General features: G+C 35.1%; 2 protein-coding genes across 2 annotated transcripts; one reads left to right on the top strand and one right to left on the bottom strand.

Annotated features, from left to right (window-relative positions):
• Positions 1 to 5,196: 5,196 nt before the first annotated feature.
• Positions 5,197 to 9,266, top strand: LOC138330097 (uncharacterized). Its single transcript, XM_069277472.1, has 3 exons — positions 5,197 to 5,385; positions 6,981 to 7,187; positions 8,983 to 9,266. Exons 1-3 carry the CDS (start codon positions 5,234 to 5,236, stop codon positions 9,137 to 9,139), a joined length of 516 nt encoding a protein of 171 aa, XP_069133573.1. The 5' UTR covers positions 5,197 to 5,233; the 3' UTR covers positions 9,140 to 9,266.
• Positions 8,573 to 15,179, bottom strand: LOC138330096 (uncharacterized). Its single transcript, XM_069277471.1, has 10 exons — positions 14,966 to 15,179; positions 14,646 to 14,756; positions 14,229 to 14,343; positions 13,558 to 13,780; positions 12,400 to 12,859; positions 11,147 to 11,333; positions 10,625 to 10,882; positions 10,151 to 10,322; positions 9,849 to 9,996; positions 8,573 to 9,713 (listed from the first exon to the last, which is right to left on the bottom strand). Exons 1-9 carry the CDS (start codon positions 15,029 to 15,031, stop codon positions 9,867 to 9,869), a joined length of 1,722 nt encoding a protein of 573 aa, XP_069133572.1. The 5' UTR covers positions 15,032 to 15,179; the 3' UTR covers positions 8,573 to 9,713; positions 9,849 to 9,866.
• Positions 15,180 to 22,048: the final 6,869 nt, after the last annotated feature.

Here is a 22,048-nt window from a genome sequence, read left to right as displayed (position 1 = left end):
ATTTAATTAAAACATTTAAAATATTAAATTGTGTCCCGAAACAATTCCATGGCGCTATGCCCTATATGGAATGAAGTACTGATTTGCGCTTACCGAAAGCAAAATTGATTATTTCAAATGCATTTTTGTGTCAATTAGACACTTATAAACACAATTATACATCAGTTATTTTTTAAACAATGGGTATTGTTTATACTCTTTCGGCGGTGGAGCATCTTTCAATCAGAATGACTCATAAAATATTTATAAATGTTTATTTCACATGATGACTTTTTAAATTTAAAATCACAAAATTAAAACTTTACGCTATAGAGATTTAACCAGTTGGTTTTTTCATCATTTAAATATTAAAAGTATCATGATTTTTGTTTATAAGGAATGCTGTAAAAATTAATTAATTTTATTGTACACGCGCGTTTTCACAAGGGTTAATGCATTTCGAAATGACTGTTACAAGATGTTTTGTTCTTTAATTCTTTTACTTGTGATGAAAATTATGACATTTATCGATTTTTTAGGGAAAAAAGCTGAAAATTTCATTGTTTTCCCGCCAATTCACAAAAATGAGAAGACGTAACGGCATTATTATGATTTTATCGTATTCAGCATATTTCAGTCATATTAAAATTGTGTTTATTTGCCTCTGAATGTTGTCTAGTTCTCTATCTATGCGCGTATATGCAAATGTGTCATTTTGGCCATGTTTGATAACTGAAATCCAAGATGGCCGCCATATGACCCCCATTAGACATTAGTTGTCAATGGCAACAAGCATAAAATTAAACTAGACATCATAACGGTCCTTAAAAACATGTTTCAAAAAACTGCCATAGGGGTACATGGGAACCTATTTCTCCTCCCCCAATAAAATGCCTGCAGGTGATTTTGTGAAGCCCAACTGTTTGAAAATAAAAAGGTAAGCTAATAACTGTCTCGTCATGCATGGATGTGTATTACGTAACAACTGGCTACTTATGAATGCCAAATAAAACCAAACAAGAGCCATTACCTCACGACTGCTGTCAAGGACACAAGATAAAAGTCTCGTGTTGAGGTTTCGCTGATTTCAGCAAACGTAAGCCATTGTCGGATTGTTTTAATTGATGTTTTATTTAAATGATGAATCGCATGTTCAGAACCATTACACGACACATCTCTATTATATCTAACGTCACTGCAAAGTTTTTTTTTTATATTTAAACAATTGATATTGAATATTATTTTTTAACGTGTACATTATATTAAGTATAAAATCATAAGTGGTATTTTCGTTGTAATGCATTGATAGCTTGTTGAAATTAAATACAAACAATTTATGTCGTAAAATGTTAAATATAAGTCATCATAACTTTTTGTATGAAGCATTGAATGTCTTTCGGCGGTGGAGCATCTTTCAATCAGAATGACTGATAAAACATTTATAAATGTTTATTTCACATGATGACTTTTTAAATTTAAAATCATAAAAATAAAACTTTACGCTCAAGAGATTTAACCAGTTGGTTTTTCATCAGTTATATATTAAAACATGATTTTTGTTTATAAGGAATGCTGTAAAAATTGATTAATCAAACCCACGGACAACCCTTCGTATTAATTATAAAATTGTAAAAAGCGATATACAATTATAGACTGGATTTTTGCTTCCGTTTCATTTGACCGTGTACATACAATGTCCTATTCATTAAAGATGCTCCACCGCGGACAAAAGGAAGTTTTTTTCTCTTTCAAAAACAGGAGCAGAAAAATTAGTGTTTTTCTTCAGTTACAAAAGTTACTCACTTTACACCATTACCACTATTTTTTTTAATTCATGATTAAAATATTTAAAAAATTATTAATTGCATCCCGAAAAAAAATCCATGATTCTATGCCCTATATGGAATTAAGTAATGATTGCGCATGCACCTAAAGCAAAATCAAGTGTTTTTTATGCAATTTTCTGTTAATTAGACACATATAAACACGATTATACATCAGTTATATTTCAAATAATGAGGACTATTTTTGTTCTGTCGCCAATGGAGTATCTTTAACAATTTACTAATTCTCAATTTTGTTCATAGAGGATATGGAAACATCCATTAAGAGGTCATTTTATTGCAATCCATTAAATTGTCTTTTTACTGCAGAATAAACGTGAATATCATGAATTTGAAAATATTGCAAAATTCTTTTATGCTTTTATTTGACGTCGTAGAATTAAAGCATGCATTGTGGCTCTTGTAATTCTTAAAGCTGACAATGCAATTTAAAAGTATTAAATTGAGAAAAATTAAGTATAGTTGTATTTCAAAAATCGTTTATGAGAAATTCGAGGACAGTCGTGTTTAACCAAGCTGACAATACATTCATGTCTCACTTCATTGAAACCTAGTCAGTGCAGTGTTTATTTTCAGTTTGACATTGTTATCTGCAAAAACGCGGCACGAGTATCTGAGCCAAGATATGTGTTAAATTACACACGCATGTCAGGTCCTGAGCTTTATATAGATGAATGACCAGTGAAGGTAGCTAAGATGAGCATATTTGACGCCGTTTCATGACGTACCGCGTAACGTCACCATTTACGGAAAGTGACGACGGTTCCCGATTCCACAGGATACCCAGTGACATTTATACGGCATCTTATATGTTGTATCATATACCAAATTAAAGATAAATTCCCATTGTCACTTCTGATAAAATTTGATGAAAATCATATCTTTTCTGAAATTGGGTAGTGTTACATGGCCAATGTAACGTTGAAAATGGCCCCCCGTTGAAAATTGACCCCGAATGCAGCAACACGTGTACATATTCAATATCGTAACAAACGTCGTTCGAAGTCAAACTTTTTCAAATATCTATAACCCATACGTGTTACAGTTATAAATGACCATACGTCATTCGATAATTAAATGTCTAAACAAATAATGTCACCAAAATAGGCAAAGCGACGAAATATAGCCATACATACAATGTTGTAGAATCAAATTAAAAGTGCTGCGAACATATAGATAAAATCAAAATATGACGTGCGCAAACCATTTTTAAACATGGTAATATTGTGATTTGGCAATTGTATGTGACTGAAGGACCCAGATAATAACGAATTCTATCGCTTCAATATTTAGATTTAACCTTTCTCAGATACCAAGTCATAGGAACTGTGCGTGTTACCGGAGCGTCTTTGTGGCATGGAACGACCGGTAGTTATTCCTGTCACGATAGATCAAATCAGCGACATCCTTATAGTGATTGTTTCATTGGAGGTCATCGTGTTAATGTTGGTTTATCGAAAGCTTGTTCGATCAATACGTATAGTGCATCTCTTCTGGAAAAACCCTATTATCACTATCTATTGCATTATACTGTGAAAACGTTCATGGTTTATACGGCAATAGTAAAGTTAACCTCCTACAATATCGAGGATGGGAAAACCCATTAGATACCCGTTTCCACCCCGAAAATTCAGTTGTACAGTAAGGTGCATATTTTAAATCGAATCGACATTCAATTTTTAAAATTTAACTTTGAATCCAAACAAGATATTAACTTATCGTTGAATGTTACAAAAGGGTGAGATGTTAAAGGCCCAGTACATTTCCGAAACAATACATACAGGTTTTAAAAACCTGTAACATAAGAAAATTCATATCGGCGTCCTGAGATGAATGTTACAACAACAAACAAATGCAATTTTCCCGGTATAATTTATGTTAATAGAGAATAAATTCATTTCGCTGTTTTGCCGTCTGGCTCAGTCATAATCACTTAACGGGCGGAAACACAATACGACCCGCGTTATGAATATTTACATTTGATTAACTTAATATTTTATTATTAAATTGTTCAGAAGGCGTTGATAAATGTAGTATCAACGTTTAACTTGTATCTTTTACGAGTCTACAAAATTAGCTATGTTGTCTTATATTACCATTTAAAAAAATCAAAAGTCGTTTCGGAAAGGTAGTGGGCCTATACTAATATCAATTTCCATAACGCGGCTCGTCTATGTTTCCCGGTGTTGTCCTAAATACCGTTCCGTTGTTATACATGTATTAGTTGACTATCGCTACGCCACGCGGCAAAACAGCGAAATGAGCCTTCATTGTTAAAGTGTAACTCCAGTGCAATTTGTTTTCAAAATCTTCACAATGTTTGCGTCTGTCTGATTATTATGTCGAAAACTGCATGAAAATCGGTCGAGCGGTTACAATGTTACAGCAGGTTGAAATCGGCTTTTTTTACCTGTCCATCGATAACCTAATCAAGCGTACCGCGCACTGGGAAAGTTGTGCACTTGTATTGATGACGTCACGGCAGGAACACAACAAATTCTAAGATGGCGAACGGTAACGATAGACTCTCTCTCCCGGTTATGATACTCCAACAATGTTAGAGGTATAGCACGACGAGACACTTTTGATCATTACGTCGTGTCTAACCTCTAACAATCGAGGCAGGATTCAGACGGCGCAGAAATGGGCTCGATATAAATTCTAAATTTCAAGTTGTGTTTACACTAACCTTTTATATCCTGAAAGAATTATCCCAAATCATGTTAAATCCAAAATTCAAAACATCACTATTGCACTGTTATACCGAATTTAGACATTTCTATACCCCCACCACTATTTGTAAGTCTACCTGGTCGCCATTTTTACTCGGTTGTTACAAATTACGGAATGGTGACGGAAAGTAAAAGTATCATTATCTATGAAATATTTTGTGGTATTTCGACTAAAATGCATTAATTTATTTAAATATTTCCAGAATCAATCAGAACTAATAAAAAATACTTGTTTCCGTGCATATAAACAACCTTGGTTACCACTGTTAATATTATCTTTTCCATTTTATACACCGTACTATAATTTGATAAACCGGAAGTGACGAAAATTTGAATAGGAATTAACCTAGATTATACAGCATTGCTATGGGTCAGCTCTTAAATGTGTGATTATTCCTTGGATTAATGTTATGTCATACATATTCTTATACCAGGATGTGTTCATGGATAACTACTGATTCACGCTATACATGTTTTTTGACATTCTGGTGAGTTTTTCACTTGGTAATTAAGCGTCAGAGTTCCGCTCTAATTCGAGGGCGGAACTTGCGAAGACTCGTATAGGGTTCGGGCATTAGATCTCGATATTGCAAATCAGAATTTTCTCAATATCGAGATCTAATATTATTGGATTACCGGTTATGAGTGACGATGATTCTATAGATCTACATATGTCTGATGGCTCTTCGGATTTCGATATGGAGGACACACATTACGATGGATCTATACAACCGTATATGTTTTGAACCAGAGGCAGATCCAAGCTCCGATGAAGGGAATTCGGAAGGCGATCTCGAGGTCCGTGCATTACGAGTTGGAAACACCGAATGGTAAGTAAAGATATACGCTTACGAGTGTGTTACAAACTTACAACTACTGGGATTTTTATAGGCTGCCATTATATCTTCTTCGTTTTTTCACTGCACTTTACGTCTGATGTCGGCAATATCGATCTGATCATAGCTATTTGACATGTAAGAGGCAAGTGGTCGTCCCAATCGCTTTCAAACAAATACATGTATATAGTCTACTTTACAGTACCTTTACCAACATTCAGTGGTACTCTTTTAATAATATAAGAAATCAACAGGGGTGTAAATCCTGATTAAAATTCCCTTATTTAGTATAACAAATATAACATTCAATGTTGAATTAATAAAGTTACGCTATGAACCAGTCAAAGAGTGTCAATGAAGTTTGGGCGGTTATGAAAACAATCTGTTTATCTTGTATCCCCTACATGAAGGCTATGGTAAATTTTCACCAGGGTGCCCCTGGGCACTCGAACAGCTTACGTGTTGGTATCCGGATAAATCAAATTTATACAAACAAAAAACCCAATGGAAGTTTATTTAGTTGCTTTGATGTCCATGTCATGTACAATAGTGTGAACAGAAGTTCACACCTATATTAAACCCAGGTCTATTATCATTGGGCAGTCAATCATCATGTCGGGATGGAAAATCACTTTGATGTTTATAATGACTATTCTTTATGATTTTGCATAACAAAAACTTATCGTTGTGCAATCTGTCAACATTGCAACACTTTTACTCCTCACAATGAAATTCATCTAAGGAAGAATTTGAGTGTTCTATTTTGATATCAAATTTATTACCAAGCAAAACCATTCTAATTATTTTGTTTATAAAATAATTTCAGTTTTCTTGTTTTATCTATAACTTCAAAATCTTGTAATTTCAATTACTTATGGAAAGATAATTATTGACAACAAGGTAATTACATACTGAGTGATTAATAAAGAAATTTTAATGAAGTCATTAATTATTTTAATTACATTTCGAATAAATGTCCCCATGTCTGTTTATTGTGCATAAACCAAATGTATATTCCCTTTAGTGGTGTAAAGGAAGCAAAACAAACCCACACATGTCTATATTTGAGCAATATTTATTAGCAAAATATCTCAATCATGGCTGATTATATATCATATTGTCAATTCAAAGTGTTGTAAAAGACAACTAGCACTAGATTTGAAGTAAGGCCAAAAAAATATGTCTGTTTAGGATTACATTGGCAAACAAAAATAGGGTCGGTAGGTTTGTTTGTTTTTGGAACCGAAGTCGGAGATTGAAAGCACAACTTTTTTTCTTTTTTTTTTTTTGTATAAAGGTGGAAAAAAAATTAAGGTCGGGTAAAATGAGGGCCGGGCGGGAAACACTAAACAAACTTTTGTTTGGCCTTACTTACAAATCTGCATTTCATTTTGCAAATATTTTCAATATAACAATAATTAGGACTTCCTCTTGTCATGCAAGCAGTAGAAACTCTGAAGAAGTAATTATTCTAATTCACTATTTTCATTATAGTATCAATGCAGCTTTTTGATTACAAATGTTTGTGAACTAGACTAACAATTAAATCTAAGGTTATTTATTGATACAGTATCCTTTTTCATAATTAGGTGTAGATGTGGACACTGCCCAGCAATGCCCACTGAGAAGGAAAGCCTATGTTGCAAAGAAATGGATCAGGTGCAGAACAAACTTTCTGAAGGATGCATTACAGCTCATTCTGGTTTTGATGCAGTCTGTCTAAATGAGTATGTACTGGAGACAGCATACCTCACTTTCCGACAATACCATGGTCCATTGCCAGAAGATCAAAACAAGTATGTATACAATTTATTTACATTTTTAGCTCACCTGGCCCGAAGGTGGGAAGGAACATCCTTGGGGGAAGGGGAACAGAACTTGTATAAATTTTGACTCTGGTCCTCCGGGGGCAGGGGGGCGGGGCCCAATAGGGGGAAATAGAGGTAAATCCTATAAATCGCTACTTGTCCTAGAGTTCTGCATGGATTGTAACCAAATTTGACCACAAACATCCTTGGGGGAGGGGGAACAGAACTTGTATAAATTTTGGCTCTGGTCCCCCAGGGGCAGGAGGGGCGGGGCCCAATAGGGGTAATAGAGGTAAATCCTTTAAATCGCTACTTGTCCTAGAGTTCTGCATGGGTTGTAACCAAAATTAGCCACAAACATCCTTGGGGGAAGGGGAACAGAACTTGTATAAATTTTGGCTCTGACCCCCCGGGGGCAGGAGGGGCGGGGCCCAATAGGGGTAATAGAGGTAAATCCTTTAAATCGCTACTTGTCATAGAGCTCTGAATGGAATGTAACTAAATTTGGCCACAAACATCCTTTGGGGAAGGGGAACAGAACTTGTATAAATTTTGGCTCTGGTCTTCCGGGGGCAGGAGGGGCGGGGCCCAATAGGGGAAATAGAGGTAAATCCTTTAAATCGCTACTAGTCATAGAGTTCTACATGAATTGTAACCAAATTTGGCCACAAACATCCTTGGGGGAAGGGGAACAGAACTTGTATAAATTTTGACTCTGGTCCTCTGGGGGCAGGAGGGGCGGGGCCCAATAGGGGAAATAGAGGTAAATCCTTTAAATCGCTACTAGTCATAGAGTTCTGAATGGAATGTAACCAAATTTGGCCACAAACATCCTTGGGGGAAGGGGAACAGAACTTGTATAAATTTTGGCTCTGACCCCCCGGGGGCAGGAGGGGCGGGGCCCAATAGGGGAAATAGAGGTAAATCCTTTAAATCGCTACTTGTCCTAGAGTTCTACATGAATTGTAACCAAATTTGGCCACAAACATCCTTGGGGGAAGGGGAACAGAACTTGTATAAATTTTGGCTCTGATCCCCCAGGGGCAGGAGGGGCGGGGCCCAATAGGGGAAATAGAGGTAAATCCTTTAAATCACTACTTGTCATAGAGTTTTGAATGGAATTTAACCAAATTTGGCCACAAACATCCTTTGGGGAAGGGGAACAGAACTTGTATAAATTTTGGCTCTGACCCCCCCGGGGCAGGAGGGGCGGGGCCCAATAGGGGAAATAGAGGTAAATCCTTTAAATCGCTACTAGTCATAGAGTTCTGCATGGATTGTAACCAAATTTGGCCACAAACATCCTTGGGGGAAGGGGAACAGAACTTGTATAAATTTTGACTCTGGCCCCCCTGGGGGCAGGACGGGTGGGGCCCAATAGGGGAAATAGAGGTAAATCCTATAAATCACTTCTTGTCCTAGAGTTTTGTTTGGATTGTGACCACATTTGGCCATAAACATCATTGGAAGAAGGGGAACAGAACTTGTATAAATTTTGGCTCTGACCCCCTGGGGGCGGGAGGGGTGGGGCCCAATAGGGGATTTAGAGGTTAATATTAAAATTCCTTCAGAAAAGAAACAATGAACCTGTATTCAGAACATTACTTGGCATTACAAACCAGGTGAGCGATACAGGCCCTCTGGGCCTCTTGTTTAATTATTAAAATAACCTGGTATCATATATTCATTCTTTTCAATTTCAGTATAAAATACATATTTACTTTGTAAATGAAACTTTATCCTGTGAATAAATTTAAAATGTGACTGGTTTTTTTTTCCTCAGGAGGAATAGATATATTGCCTACAGACAGTTTGTACGATGGTGTTGGGGTTGGCTTGGTCGTCATGTCCGGGTGATCCTTCCAGCTTGTGCCGTGTCCTCCATCAGGAACACTTTCCCAGCAGCTGATGGACAGTACCATGGGTTCGAGTTCGATTAGTGAATCTTAGTGAAAAGACGGTGCAATAATTGTATATACATACATCCTTATGCATTACAAATGTCCATTATATGTTACTGTAATGTAATAGTCTAGTTTCCATGAACATTAAAGAAATCACATCAAGTCACTTTCATTTTATTGTTTTTAAATCACTTACCCTATTAAACCCAATAAGTGCTCATGGCACTTAGAAAATTGATAAAAATGAAAATGTGCTAATAAGTAAAAATTATTGCAAATCTATACTGTTTTATGTAGTATTGGTCCTTATTATGCTTGGGTAATTGAAATTGAGGCCTCAAAAAGGGGAAAGGGCGCTTATAGGGACATGGGCGCTTATTGGGTTGAATACGGTATATCAGCTGCTGACTTAAACTACTGGTGCATGTCTTTAGTGTATATGTCCTTTTTCAATGAAAAAACGTGAAATCAGACGAGAAACTGCCTCAGACTTCAGGATGCACAAATCTTTGACAAAGAGGTGGTGGTGTTTCTCCATTGGTGCCGCAGTGAGGCATCGAGACATTCTGGACACGTTCAAGTGTAGCATTTATCAGTTCATTCACATAATCTGGAAAGAAATTAAAAACCAATGAGCAAAATGACAAGAGATGAATAATGATACTTTTTCTTGAACAAGCTTACAGGAAAGATTTATCTGATCTGCTATGGGCTTATCATAACTATCTTAGCTGTAATGACTTACTGAATGTACACTCCGTTTTTACTTGTCTAACAGTGAAATCATCATTTTTAGTTTGGGGAAGGTGATGCTGTATCCCTTGTCACCGTTGGGTAGTGAGGCCTGTGCCCTTGCCACATTCTCATTGAAATGTAATGCTGCCAGAAGCAGGCTACAAAGGAAAACATAGAAATTAATACAAAGATCCTGATTATACATGTCTCATCTTATTAACTTGATGTTATAGAATACTTTGATTATGTTATTGGGTTATTACTGAAGGTGAAATTAAGTTTTTATCCCTATAAAATTTATATAAAACTTACCGGCTTTGCATTCCGTGGTATGAGAATCCAATCATTTTTGGAGCAAAATGATTAATGACAGAGTGGTAAGACTCAAGGTTTGATGTCTGCTGACCAGTGGATAGCATAGGGATGTCCCTCTTCAAATATTGTGATGTCAAAATCATCCCAAGTTTTTCACAGACTTTGGTGCCTGCAGGATGGAAACCTCTAATTATTATTTTATCGAGTAAATCAATATGACAACCATATAATATCATCATTACATGACAGGTATATAAACCAATCACATCCTAAATGATAGGGCCTACACTTGTTTGTGAAGTAAATTGATTTTATTTTGAAATTTTATTTTATTTTGAATTTTGTAAGTACTGTAATAATATGGTGACATTTATAAAAACAACAAACGTGAGCTTCATAATCACAAATTTTCTCCAATTTGATACTTTTGAGAAAAAGTAAAAAATTAAAGTATTTCATAAAAAAACGTACCAGGTTTGAGCCATTTTTTTGTTCTGCGAGAGGGATCAATGGGTCCATGAGTGCAGACAGGAAAGAGAGAGCCATGACCATCATGAAGATTTTGGATATGATTTCCAATACTGGACCATTTTTGCAACATTAGGTCACCATTGCCATCAGGTGTTGATGATGCTACCCAGTAGAGATGGTTTGTAATGCTTTTAATCCACCTGTGCAGGTCATCACACTCTTTCTCCTTAGCAAGGGCCACAAGTTTCTTCTTCAGACCTGTAAAAGATAATTGGAAATCCCTATCAAAATTCTGCTTTGGAAATACCAAGGCATAAATAAAATATTACAGAAAATAGGAAATACAAATGTACTTTTGGGTCGGTTAATGCTGTATACATGTATGTAGCTGTGCAAAGCTTTACATAACCCTGACACCCATTTTTTTAATGTGAATTTATAGTGATTTTAAGACACATGTACTTGTTACTTCAGAATAGTAAATTGCTCGATCCATGACAATTAAGTCCAAAGTGGTGTTACCTTTTGCCACATGCCAAACATCAAAACAATGCCGTGTGTTGACCATCGTTTCCCTGACCCATTTCTTAATCTGGACATGTCTGTCGGTTACTATTGTGTCTACCACCACATGTTCCTGGTGAAGCTTATGTATAGCCCTGACCAAACCCTCTTTCTCCATATGACAGGAACTCTTCACCTCGTTGCTCTGTAATAACAAATCAAATGTACAATAACCTGCAATAATGAATAAATAAAAGAGACATAATATATATATATATATATATATATATATATATATATATATATATATATATTGAAATTTACAGTAAAACTTGTCTAAACCGAACCCTGTATAAACCGGAAACTTGTCTATATTGATTAATTTGTTTGGTCCCGGCAAATTTCTTAATTAACTATAGTACCCAAAACCTGCATAATCCGGAACCTGTATACTCTGAAAACCGGAACTGTCTAGGAAATGTTACTACAGTATACCTTTCTTTGTAAAATTAACTTGGGCAAACCGGCAACAATGTTTTCACAACATGGGATTGATCATGAGGCGCCTAAGGGGATTTACCTGTACCGGTATACTAAGGGCTAGATAGTGACAACTTTTCATTCGATGGTTTTGTTACATGTACATTGTATTTGTGAATACTTTTCATGGTCAATTCTAACAATAAAACATACACATAACTTCTGAGAGTTCATTTGAATGTAGCACATTGAGAGAAATGGATCGTACATGTACACCTCAGAAACCAAGACAAGGTAGTATGGAATTCTGTGTTCTACCATGTACATATGTGAGAAAAAATGTTTGTGCTGCAATAAAAAAAAAATTCTTCTGATGATTTCCATGTGAACATATTGTGATAAGGTTATATCCTCTATAAACCGTACACCTGTATAATTAAAGCGAACAAATAGACTGGTCCCGATCACATCCGGTTTAGACAAGTTATACTGTACCAGATTAACATAAACAGATAACTATTTGATTTCCTTGAAAATATTGTATCTGAACATTTTCAAATCATTTTAAGTATCAGTCAATAACAGTCAATAGTTTAGAATTGATATGGTATTATTAAATCATTAATTTCGTACCTGCCACTGCATGTGCTATAAATGTACAATTTAAAAATTGACCTGGACCGTTGATCAAGTACTTTTCTGCTTCTGCTTGATTCTTATCAAGGTTTTGATTATAATTATCAAAGACTGTTATGAGTTTTCCAATTCCCTGTGCTTCAACAGTGTCATACCTGGACAAGCTGGACATCAATCACCTTGCCACAATCAAGGTCCATCACTGTATAGCTGCCATATTTGGCGGAATGTCCTGGGGTATCAGCTCGGCCATCTCCTCCTATACACACAGATTTCCCAGAAGCTCTAGTTTCCTCAAAATAAATCTCCTGTTGATGTGTCCAGATGTCCAAAATGACAGGTTGAAGATAGAACTTTTGATGTGACATAAATGTACTGTAGGACACACTGGGCATTCCCAGGAAATCCAAAAACCTAAGAGCTTTTGTTGGTAGAGATCCTGAGTATAAAAGTGCACAGGATATGGCGAGATTTCCTGATGGCACAGATCCAACCATACCCTGACTTGTCCAAACACGTTTATATTGACAAAATGCACAGTCTTGTTGGACACTGATGCAGGATCCTCTGATGTTTTCCACTTGCCCATATGTAATCTGTGCACACAGAGGACACCTGTTAAAGAGTTCCAATAATTTTCCTTCCTTGAATAATTATGTATACAAAAATCATAACTAATTATTAAGTCACACTGCTACTCATTTAATAAGCTTTCCAGTAAAGTATCACTTATTGTATGACATGTAACTAGTGAAAAATTAAACATAATGTTCTTATTTTCTATTTCATTTAAAGTTGAAAGTTGAAATGAAAATCACACTTTGCTTCAAAACAGATTTGAATGCTTATTTAAGGATTAACTTGAATAGATTTTTTATGTTATGGAGATATAACACAAAAATCTGAGTGTACTCTAAATAAACCGTGAAGCGGTTTATGATGAGAGTACACTCAGATTTTTGTGTTATATCTCCATAACATAAAAATATATTCAAATTAATCCTTATAATTCAATTTACTAAAGATAATCTCTTCAATTTTAAAAATTCATTTCGTAACTCTTTTGTCAATGAAATCATTACGCCGTCATCTCAGCCAATCAGAAGCAACGTTACAAATGGCGACGCCAATTTTTTCTTTATGGGCTGATAAAGTAAATTTTTAATCCAATGAAAATGCTCGTAACAAGCAAAATTGAATTATTCCCAAATACTGGTTAATCGTAAAGAGAGAGAGAATGAAATAATACTTTAAACTGATGAATTCCAATAAATATACATGTACATCATAATGAATTGAGAACTAAGCTTTACCTGTCATCCTCTCCTTCACTGTCTGTTGAGTAGTCACTTTCCATTTCATAATCTTTGTCACTACCAGAATTCTCTGAGAAAATAGATCCTGGATCACTGGTGGCTGGACTTGGGTCAGGTAAGGGTACTGTACATGTGGTCCTAGGCAGCTGTCTCTGTGGGCTAGGGATGATGTCACACATTACCCCAATTTCCCTAGTCTTTGGACCGCTCACCTGACATTCTTCAAAAAGAAACATTTCACATTAACACAAGTTACAGAATTGTATATTTTATATATAAAGACAAGGATTTGGTGCAGTGGTATAAGCTGTAGATATATCTGGCTAGGCAAATAGGTGCCATAGATTGTAGATGGTGAGTTTGAGGCTCGGTGAGGGAACGAGGGAATGAGTCATAAGATTGTCTTCATTTGTCATTTGTTTTTCTATCTCGTATTCATATATACATGAATATGGTCATTGGTCAAGTTGTAATAGCGACAGTACAGACAAGCAGATCGTCCATTTATATATATATATATATATATATATATAAATTCAATAAAATTTCACACACATGTACTCCAGGATAAATACAATAATCAGTTATAAATAATAATAAAAGAATTGAATTGAAAATTGAATATTACAGGCAAATTTTGTTCCCTGTCTTTACTTATATATAATTACCTTTATCCTTTCCTTTTAATTTTGTCTGTGTATAGTGAGACCTCTGTGGTGGACGGCTAAGACTCTTCTGAGAAGCTACAGATTTAGTTTTAGGTTCCTCGGGTGTGACATTAATCTGGAACAGAATATATATATAAATTTCTCAATGTTACAATGACATTCTCTCAATGAATAGATAAGAATCATTACACACTTTTTTCTAATGTTGATAAAATGAAAAACAAAAACAAAACAAAAAAAATCAGAATGTGTCAGAATGATCTGAAGTGTAATACTCTACCTACCAATATACCTTCAGTATAATAATTATGAAACATTTAAAGATATTCTTAATACCAATAAAAATTGAGATTATGATTAATTTAATGCAAATGCCATTCTGAGTCCTTCACAGATAAAATAACATTATAACCTTACCTCCATGCATACCTGGTCAGACACTGTATCTTCCAGATCCATTGGTTCTAAAGTGCTTGGTGTGTTTACCAGTAATTCTAATTGCTCGGCTTCTTCATATTCTCTCATCATCTGGTAAATGTATATCAGTAATACTAAGTATACTAACATAAAAATAAACTCGTATCTTTAGCCTCTAGAGCAGAAAGTTATATCAAATTATTTATAAATAATCAAACATTTTAACCTTCACTCAATATATTCTGCAATATTAATTTACACTGCCGATCATGATGTGCAAAATACATCGCGAGATGTAAACAATGGCAGTAAATACTCACTCGCTGGATGTCACGCTTGACGAATGCCGACCTTGGCCTTTTGACAGGTAGCTTTGGTGTAGACATCTCGATACACGGTGCACGTTTTCCACTTTGTTGGGGCGTGATCGGCGTCAGAGATGCCGGGTATATTGTAGGCACTGCATCTTCATTTAATGTTTTTTTTATTTTTCTGTCCACTTGACTCCAGGATACCCAGACGAAATTTCAGGGGATAGCAGTCGTCCTCGAAGTGAGCGCTGCAAAGTACAGAGTATCGTGTTGGCTCCCAATCTTTCCGTTTTCTCCTTACGAATGCTACCCATTGTCGGTGAAAATCGGGCCTTTTTGTCGGAAAATTGTGTAAAGATACACCATCAGAGTTCGTATTTGAACATCCATCCGCCACACATCGTCTACCATAACGCGGTCCTGGTGTATTTTCTTTTGTGTTTACCTCCGCCATGCCGATGAATAGTATGACTTCCTATGTTTTTCTTTCTGGCGGGTCACTGTTGCTACATGTACGTCACTTCCGGTTTGTAAGCTGAAACCGGATGGTCTCGCTTTTCGCACAGGTGTGATTTTCAGAAAATCAGCAATAACTTCTTAATTTTTTTTTTCGCATTTTATTTGAAATATCATTTTTATCAATTATTTTTTATCAGAAAAGCATAACATCAATAACCACTACAGTTACACTTTAACATGGTGATTCACACTGTGAATCTTGCTTATTGTCGTGTTATTTCAACTTAGGTCATTATAATTATATATAATTTTGTTTTAACATTAAAGTGTCATTGATATATTTACGTAAAGGGCCTCTGAAGTAGAAAAAAAAATCAATCGTTTTAATTACCAGTTAAAAGCGGGTCAACAACTTTTTAACAATCTATGAAGGTAACAACTCCCCTGATATCAACAATGACCAAATAAAAACAAATCATGCCAATACTGACGATTTTTTGTTTGTCTTTTGTTTTGTTTTTACAGCTAAATGCATAACTGAGAAAGAAAACTCTCGGTTGGTTCGTTTCTTTACTTCAGTTGCTTTTCATTTCACAATTTTAGTTTAAACGTATTCTTTTGCCATAATCGAAACTTACCTACGCCCTCTCCATTTAAATTTACAACATATATTGATATACATATCATAAGATGGCTCTATATTTTAGATATTATACCATAATTATTTTTTAAAAGGGAACAGATAAGAGAGAAGAAAGAGATAGACAGATAAAGAGGAAGAGAGGGTGTAGAGTGGATATAACATCAATAGTATACATCTTATATATTATCATTTAAATTTGCTTTATATGTATATTAATCCTTAATTAATTAAAAACTTGGTTCCATGGTCTACATATAATATAGAAAATCATTTCCAGCTCCTGTTGGAACTTTTAGAATCAATACCTATCATTGTAAGTTTTGTAATTCTTAAAATGTAAATTTTGGTAAATAATATATCAAAAGTCCATCTGGAATCATAAATATTACATATTATATAGTCAGCTAGGGACTTATTCCATGGTCTACAGCGTAAAAATAATACATTTGCATTGTAATTCTCAAAATATAGTTAATTGTTTTATAAATAATATATCAAAAAACCTTCATGATTCAAGAAAATTATTGCACATACATGTATGATATAGTGAGCCACGGACTTATTTATTCATACTTATTCACCTTGATAAGATAACGTCAAATTTTATTGACATACGAAATACAATTATCAAACATATTGATAACAGCACAAGTTGTAGTGATAGCGAGACGACAAAGTTATCATTGTTCTGTCGGGAGTAGATTTTGTGATTTTTGACTTAGTTAACTTGCAAACTATGATATAAATTTACTGTAAAAAGTATAAAGGAATAGGACTATTGGTTAATTCTTTAGACCAAAGTAATCAGTAGCCCCATTCGGTTACACATTTACAGTAACTTTATATCCTAATCTGCAGACGCCTGTACATGTACCTTCAAAACAATTGGCAAATCCAGATTTTTTCCAGACGTTTCCATACAGTAAAATCCTCCAATCCTAGCCATATCTACATACCAGGCCGTGAAGCACTGGTCATGGCTTGATAATGAAGTAAACAAAGAGGTGTGGACACTCTCTTACCTACATGAGCAGTCCTAATTATCAGTCAGTCCTACATTCACGTGTGTAACGTTAGGTCAGCTCTAGGTGCATTACAACCGAGTCTGAGGTCGATCGACTGCTTATTAAACAATAATCTGACCTTTCAAGGAATTTTGTGCATTATAGATAGAGAGTATTACTTCAAAAACAAACACTGCTTACAACTTACTCACGTTTTTAATGTTTAATAGGCCTATCTATTCATGGACATCACAAACTTTGCAATCGTAATGGCCGCCATTTTGGGTAATTGTAAAAATGGATCCGGATCATGTGTTTTTAAAGGGGGTTATTTTTCCGGAATTATGATGTAGATTTTAGACTATATGTTGATTAAATGATAAAATTAATAATAGTAAATAAATAAAAACCAATCAAATTTTAATTTCATTTTCTTTTTTACTTTTTTTCTCTCTCTCAGAATAGTTACATTTTTTATCAATACTGTAACAGGTCTGATATTTTCTAAAATTAGTACTTATGATGAAATGAAAATTAAGTATTGCTTCATTATGCATTATTGTGAAAAATGTTAAACTGTTGAATGTTAATACAATGTAAAGCCTAATATCGTTTTTTTCCCCAATAACAGATATATTGAAAAGAATAAGGATATAGAATTGAAATATATAGGCATCTTCATCGAAGAAATTAAATCTTTCCTGCGAAAAATGGATCGTCATAATTTAAGACCAGTAATATCAAATTCCGAATCAAAGTTTTGACATAGAACTAGTCTATTTTTTTCCATTTTGATTAAAATTTGATATGAACAGGGACTCAGTTGAATCATTAAACTATGTTTGTTTGTTTGTTTTTATTATTTCTTAATAACATTGTTGCTTAGTTTTTTTTTCAATGAAAAGGTGCAAAATTAATATTATTATAATTAATTCAATGTAAATATATTGAAATGAAAAAAATGCCAAAAAATTTGCTAAATAAATCTTAAAATTGATATTTCATTGACAATAGAATAAATTTGCTCCCTCGCTCCCAATTTTTTTCTTCAGTTCCCGAAGACCAACTGATTTATTTGGTGTGGCCTAAGTCTAAGTAACTAAGTAATATCTGTAGTATTCTCTGGAATATCGAGGTAGGGGCTACCTTCACAGTCGTAGTATATATCTGTAGTAACCCCTGGAATATCGAGGATGGGGTTACCTTCACTGTCGTAATATCTGTAGTAACCCCTGGGATATCGAGGATAGGGTTACCTTCACTATCGTAATATCTGTAGTAACTCCTGGTATATCAAGGTTTGGGTTACCGTCACAGTCGTAATATTTATAGTAATTTCTTGAATTTCGGGGATGGGCTGTTTATAGCACGTTGATGTGACAGTAGGCATTGTAACTGTTCATCAGGTGTTTCAACTTTAGATTGAGTGCATGAACTGGAAAGACAAACCTCAGCATGTTATTTTGCTTCTTTCGGACATGTTGTCTATTTGATTTAGGGGTACCAAAACACGGCATACAAAATGAAAAATAATAAAATCTGCAAAAGCGAAAATATAAACAAGCAAAAGATTTTGTGATTTTCAAAGAAGTAATTGTCGCTGCAATCGTAGCAGTTAAAGGTGTCGTACAAAAACGTGTCTATTTTGTAGATTTTTTTAGAATGAACAAGATTTTTAAGAAATGACCTATTCGGCTGCCATTTTGAAAATGTGTACTTCAAACGCCTTGTATGAAGTTGAAATTCCACCTCCCTTTACTTTAAAATGTTCACTTGAGTCCCCAGTCTGACCACATTTTAGATCTACACCCTAAAATATCTAAAATTGTCTATTGGGTCTATATTAATATAAACTGTGATTAATTCTCAGATCCCTGTGGTGTCGATTAAAGTTATTTCCGAAATTGACCGAGGACTGCCGATTATCACTCAACTTTAGGTCACGGAGACAGACACACAGTTCGATATCACCTGACATGAAGTTGAAGTTTTGGCCAATATTGACGGTAAGTTATGATAGAAAAGATTATGATATAACTCTTCAATTTAAGACCAGTAATATCAAATTCCGAATCAAAGTTTTGACATAGAACTAGTCTATTTTTTCCATTTTGATTAAAATTTGATATGAACAGGGACTCAGTTGAATCATTAAACTATGTTTGTTTGTTTGTTTTTATTATTTCTTAATAACATTGTTGCTTAGTTTTTTTTTCAATGAAAAGGTGCAAAATTAATATTATTATAATTAATTCAATGTAAATATATTGAAATGAAAAAAAATGCCAAAAAATTTGCTAAAAAAATCTTAAAATGGATATTTCATTGACAATAGAATAAATTTGCTCCCTCGCTCCCAATTTTTTTCTTCAGTTCCCGAAGACCAACTGATTTATTTGGTGTGGCCTAAGTCTAAGTAACTAAGTAATATCTGTAGTATTCTCTGGAATAACGAGGTAGGGGCTACCTTCACAGTCGCCATTTTCATTGAAAAAAAAACTAAGCAACAATGTTATATAAGAAATAATAAAAACAAACAAACAAACATAGTTTGAATGATTCAACTGAGTCCTGTTCATATCAATTTATTAATCAAAATGGAAAAAAATAGACTAGTTCTATGTCAAAACTTTGATTCGGAATTTGATATTACTGGTCTTAAATTGAAGAGTTATATCATAATCTTTTCTATCATAACTTACCGTCAATAATTTGGCCAAAACTTCAACTTCATGTCAGGTGATATCGAACTGTGTGTCTGTCTCCGTGACCTAAAGTTGAGTGATAATCGGCAGTCCTCGGTCATTTCGGAAATAACTTTAATCGACAACCACAGGGATCTGAGAGTATTTAACTCAGTTTTTATTAATTTATGACCCATAGAGACCATTTTTAGACTGCCGTTTTTTCTACTCAACATTAGGTCACGGAGAACAGACACCCCAGGTTTCGATATCTCCTGTCATGATGTGGAATAAGTTCTGGGCCAATACTTTACGGTAAGTTATGATAGAAAAGAATCTGATATAACTCTTCAATTTAAGACCAGTAATATCAAGATTCCGAATCAAAGTTATATGACTATTAGAACTAGTCCTATTTTTTCCATTTTGATTATAATTGTGTTAAGAAACAGCGTACTTTTAGGCCATTAGGTATTCATTAGATTAGATCAAACATCAACTCTGTTTTACTGCACTGGGTATTTGACCAGTAGTAAATAACTACATCCGAATCAGGGTGGTACTCATATATTTGCCCTGGGGAGGGAGTAATCATTATCTTTTACAAATTAACCGAGTCAGTATTATACGTTACACTTCCACCCTGCTAAATTTGAAAATTATACAGAGTTTATATTTGAGTAACTACCCAATGTTATGTAATTACAGTGCAGATCGAGTTTTGTGCCTTGTTATTAGATTTGTTGACAAGCAATTACCCTTGCAATTATTGAGTTCCTTATAAATCACGTTTATCACCAATTTAACTGTGTCCATTATGTGATGTCGAGATAATTTAACACAATGACTAGTTGGTAAAACAAATGAACAAGTATCATTTTACTATAACTGGAACTAAAAATTAAATAATAACGGCCAATGTCTTGAACGCGAAATTCACACCAGTAAACTGCTGTCACGTAATTCCACTACAGTATCGCTGGCTTCTTGGACCACTACGCGTCGACACTCAGGTTGATTCAGCAGCTGGGAGACGGCATTGGGATCTGGCACAGATTCTTCTGCGAAGACATTTCCTTGGTTGGCTCCCTTGGTGGTTGTTGGGTTTGTTGTTGTAGAGTGTGTTGGGTAAGTTCAACCTCAGATGTTTGAAAAGGTTCTTTTGTACCTGCGTTAGGATTGTTTCGATTACGTCGATATGTTCTAAAATCTTCCGTTTCACTTTTTGTATAGAGCGGATATTAACCAGGCTCTCCCCCACAACCTTTCCTTTTGTCCATTCTCCTTTGCGAATCTAAAACTGGTTGGATACGGACAGTGTCCCCAATCTTTTAAGGGGTTTGATCAGCTCTTTCGCTGTTCGGTTGTAAATACTTCGCTTGAGTTCCATTCCGTTTTTGTAAAGCACGTTCAGAGACATCATTGGAAGCTTGAGGCTTCAGCAATGTGGTCGTACATTGGTAAATATTGTCTTTGTCCTTCGGCCATAAGATCCACGTTGTTGATTAGGTGACACGCCTAGTGTTTCTGTTGGAGTGTTTCTCCATTCAACTAATGCCAAGTAGGGATCTGATTTATCCTCCAATGCCTTTCTCATCAGTCGCTTCATTGTCTTGACTGCGTTTTCAGCCTTCCCGTTAGATTTTGGATGATACGGTGAACTTGTGGTGTGTTGTATCTCGTATGTCCTTACAAAATTTTGAAATTCTGTACTTTGAAACGGAGGGCCGTTATCAGTAATGAGCGTATCTGGCATTCCATGGCGCGCAAAGTTTCGTTTCAACTTTGTAATTACTTCTTTTGCCGTTTTATTGTGTAAACGGTCTACTTCGAAGAAGTCTGAATAGTAATCTACTGTTATCAGATAGTTCTTCTGGTTGAACTCGAAAAGATCACTGCCTACTTTCTCCCATGGTCGTGACGGTAGTTCGTGACTCATTAACGGTTCTTTCCCTTGTGCATCATTGTAAGAGTTGCAAATGTCACATCTCTCTATGTACTGTTGTACGTCGCTGTTCATCCTCGGCCAGTATAAACATTCTCTGAGACGTCTGAGACATGCCTGTAGGCCTATATGTGATGAATGAACACGTTCAATCATTTCTCTTCGTACTCTCTGTGGTATTACGACTCGATCTCCTTTGAAGACAATACCATTTTGAACGGTCAGTTCTTCCCTGAAGGGGAAATAAAATGCTAGGCATTCAGGAAGTGAGTCTTTTTTGTCTGGCCAACCTCTCCGAATCACAGATTTTAACTGAGTAAGTTCATCATCTTCCTCTGTAGCAGTCTGTAGTTGCTT

This window comes from Argopecten irradians, chromosome 8 (assembly GCF_041381155.1).
Source record: "Argopecten irradians isolate NY chromosome 8, Ai_NY, whole genome shotgun sequence".
Taxonomy (NCBI): domain Eukaryota; kingdom Metazoa; phylum Mollusca; class Bivalvia; order Pectinida; family Pectinidae; genus Argopecten; species Argopecten irradians.
Note: the sequence above shows the minus strand (reverse complement) of the source record. Positions and strands in the feature narration are given on the sequence as shown.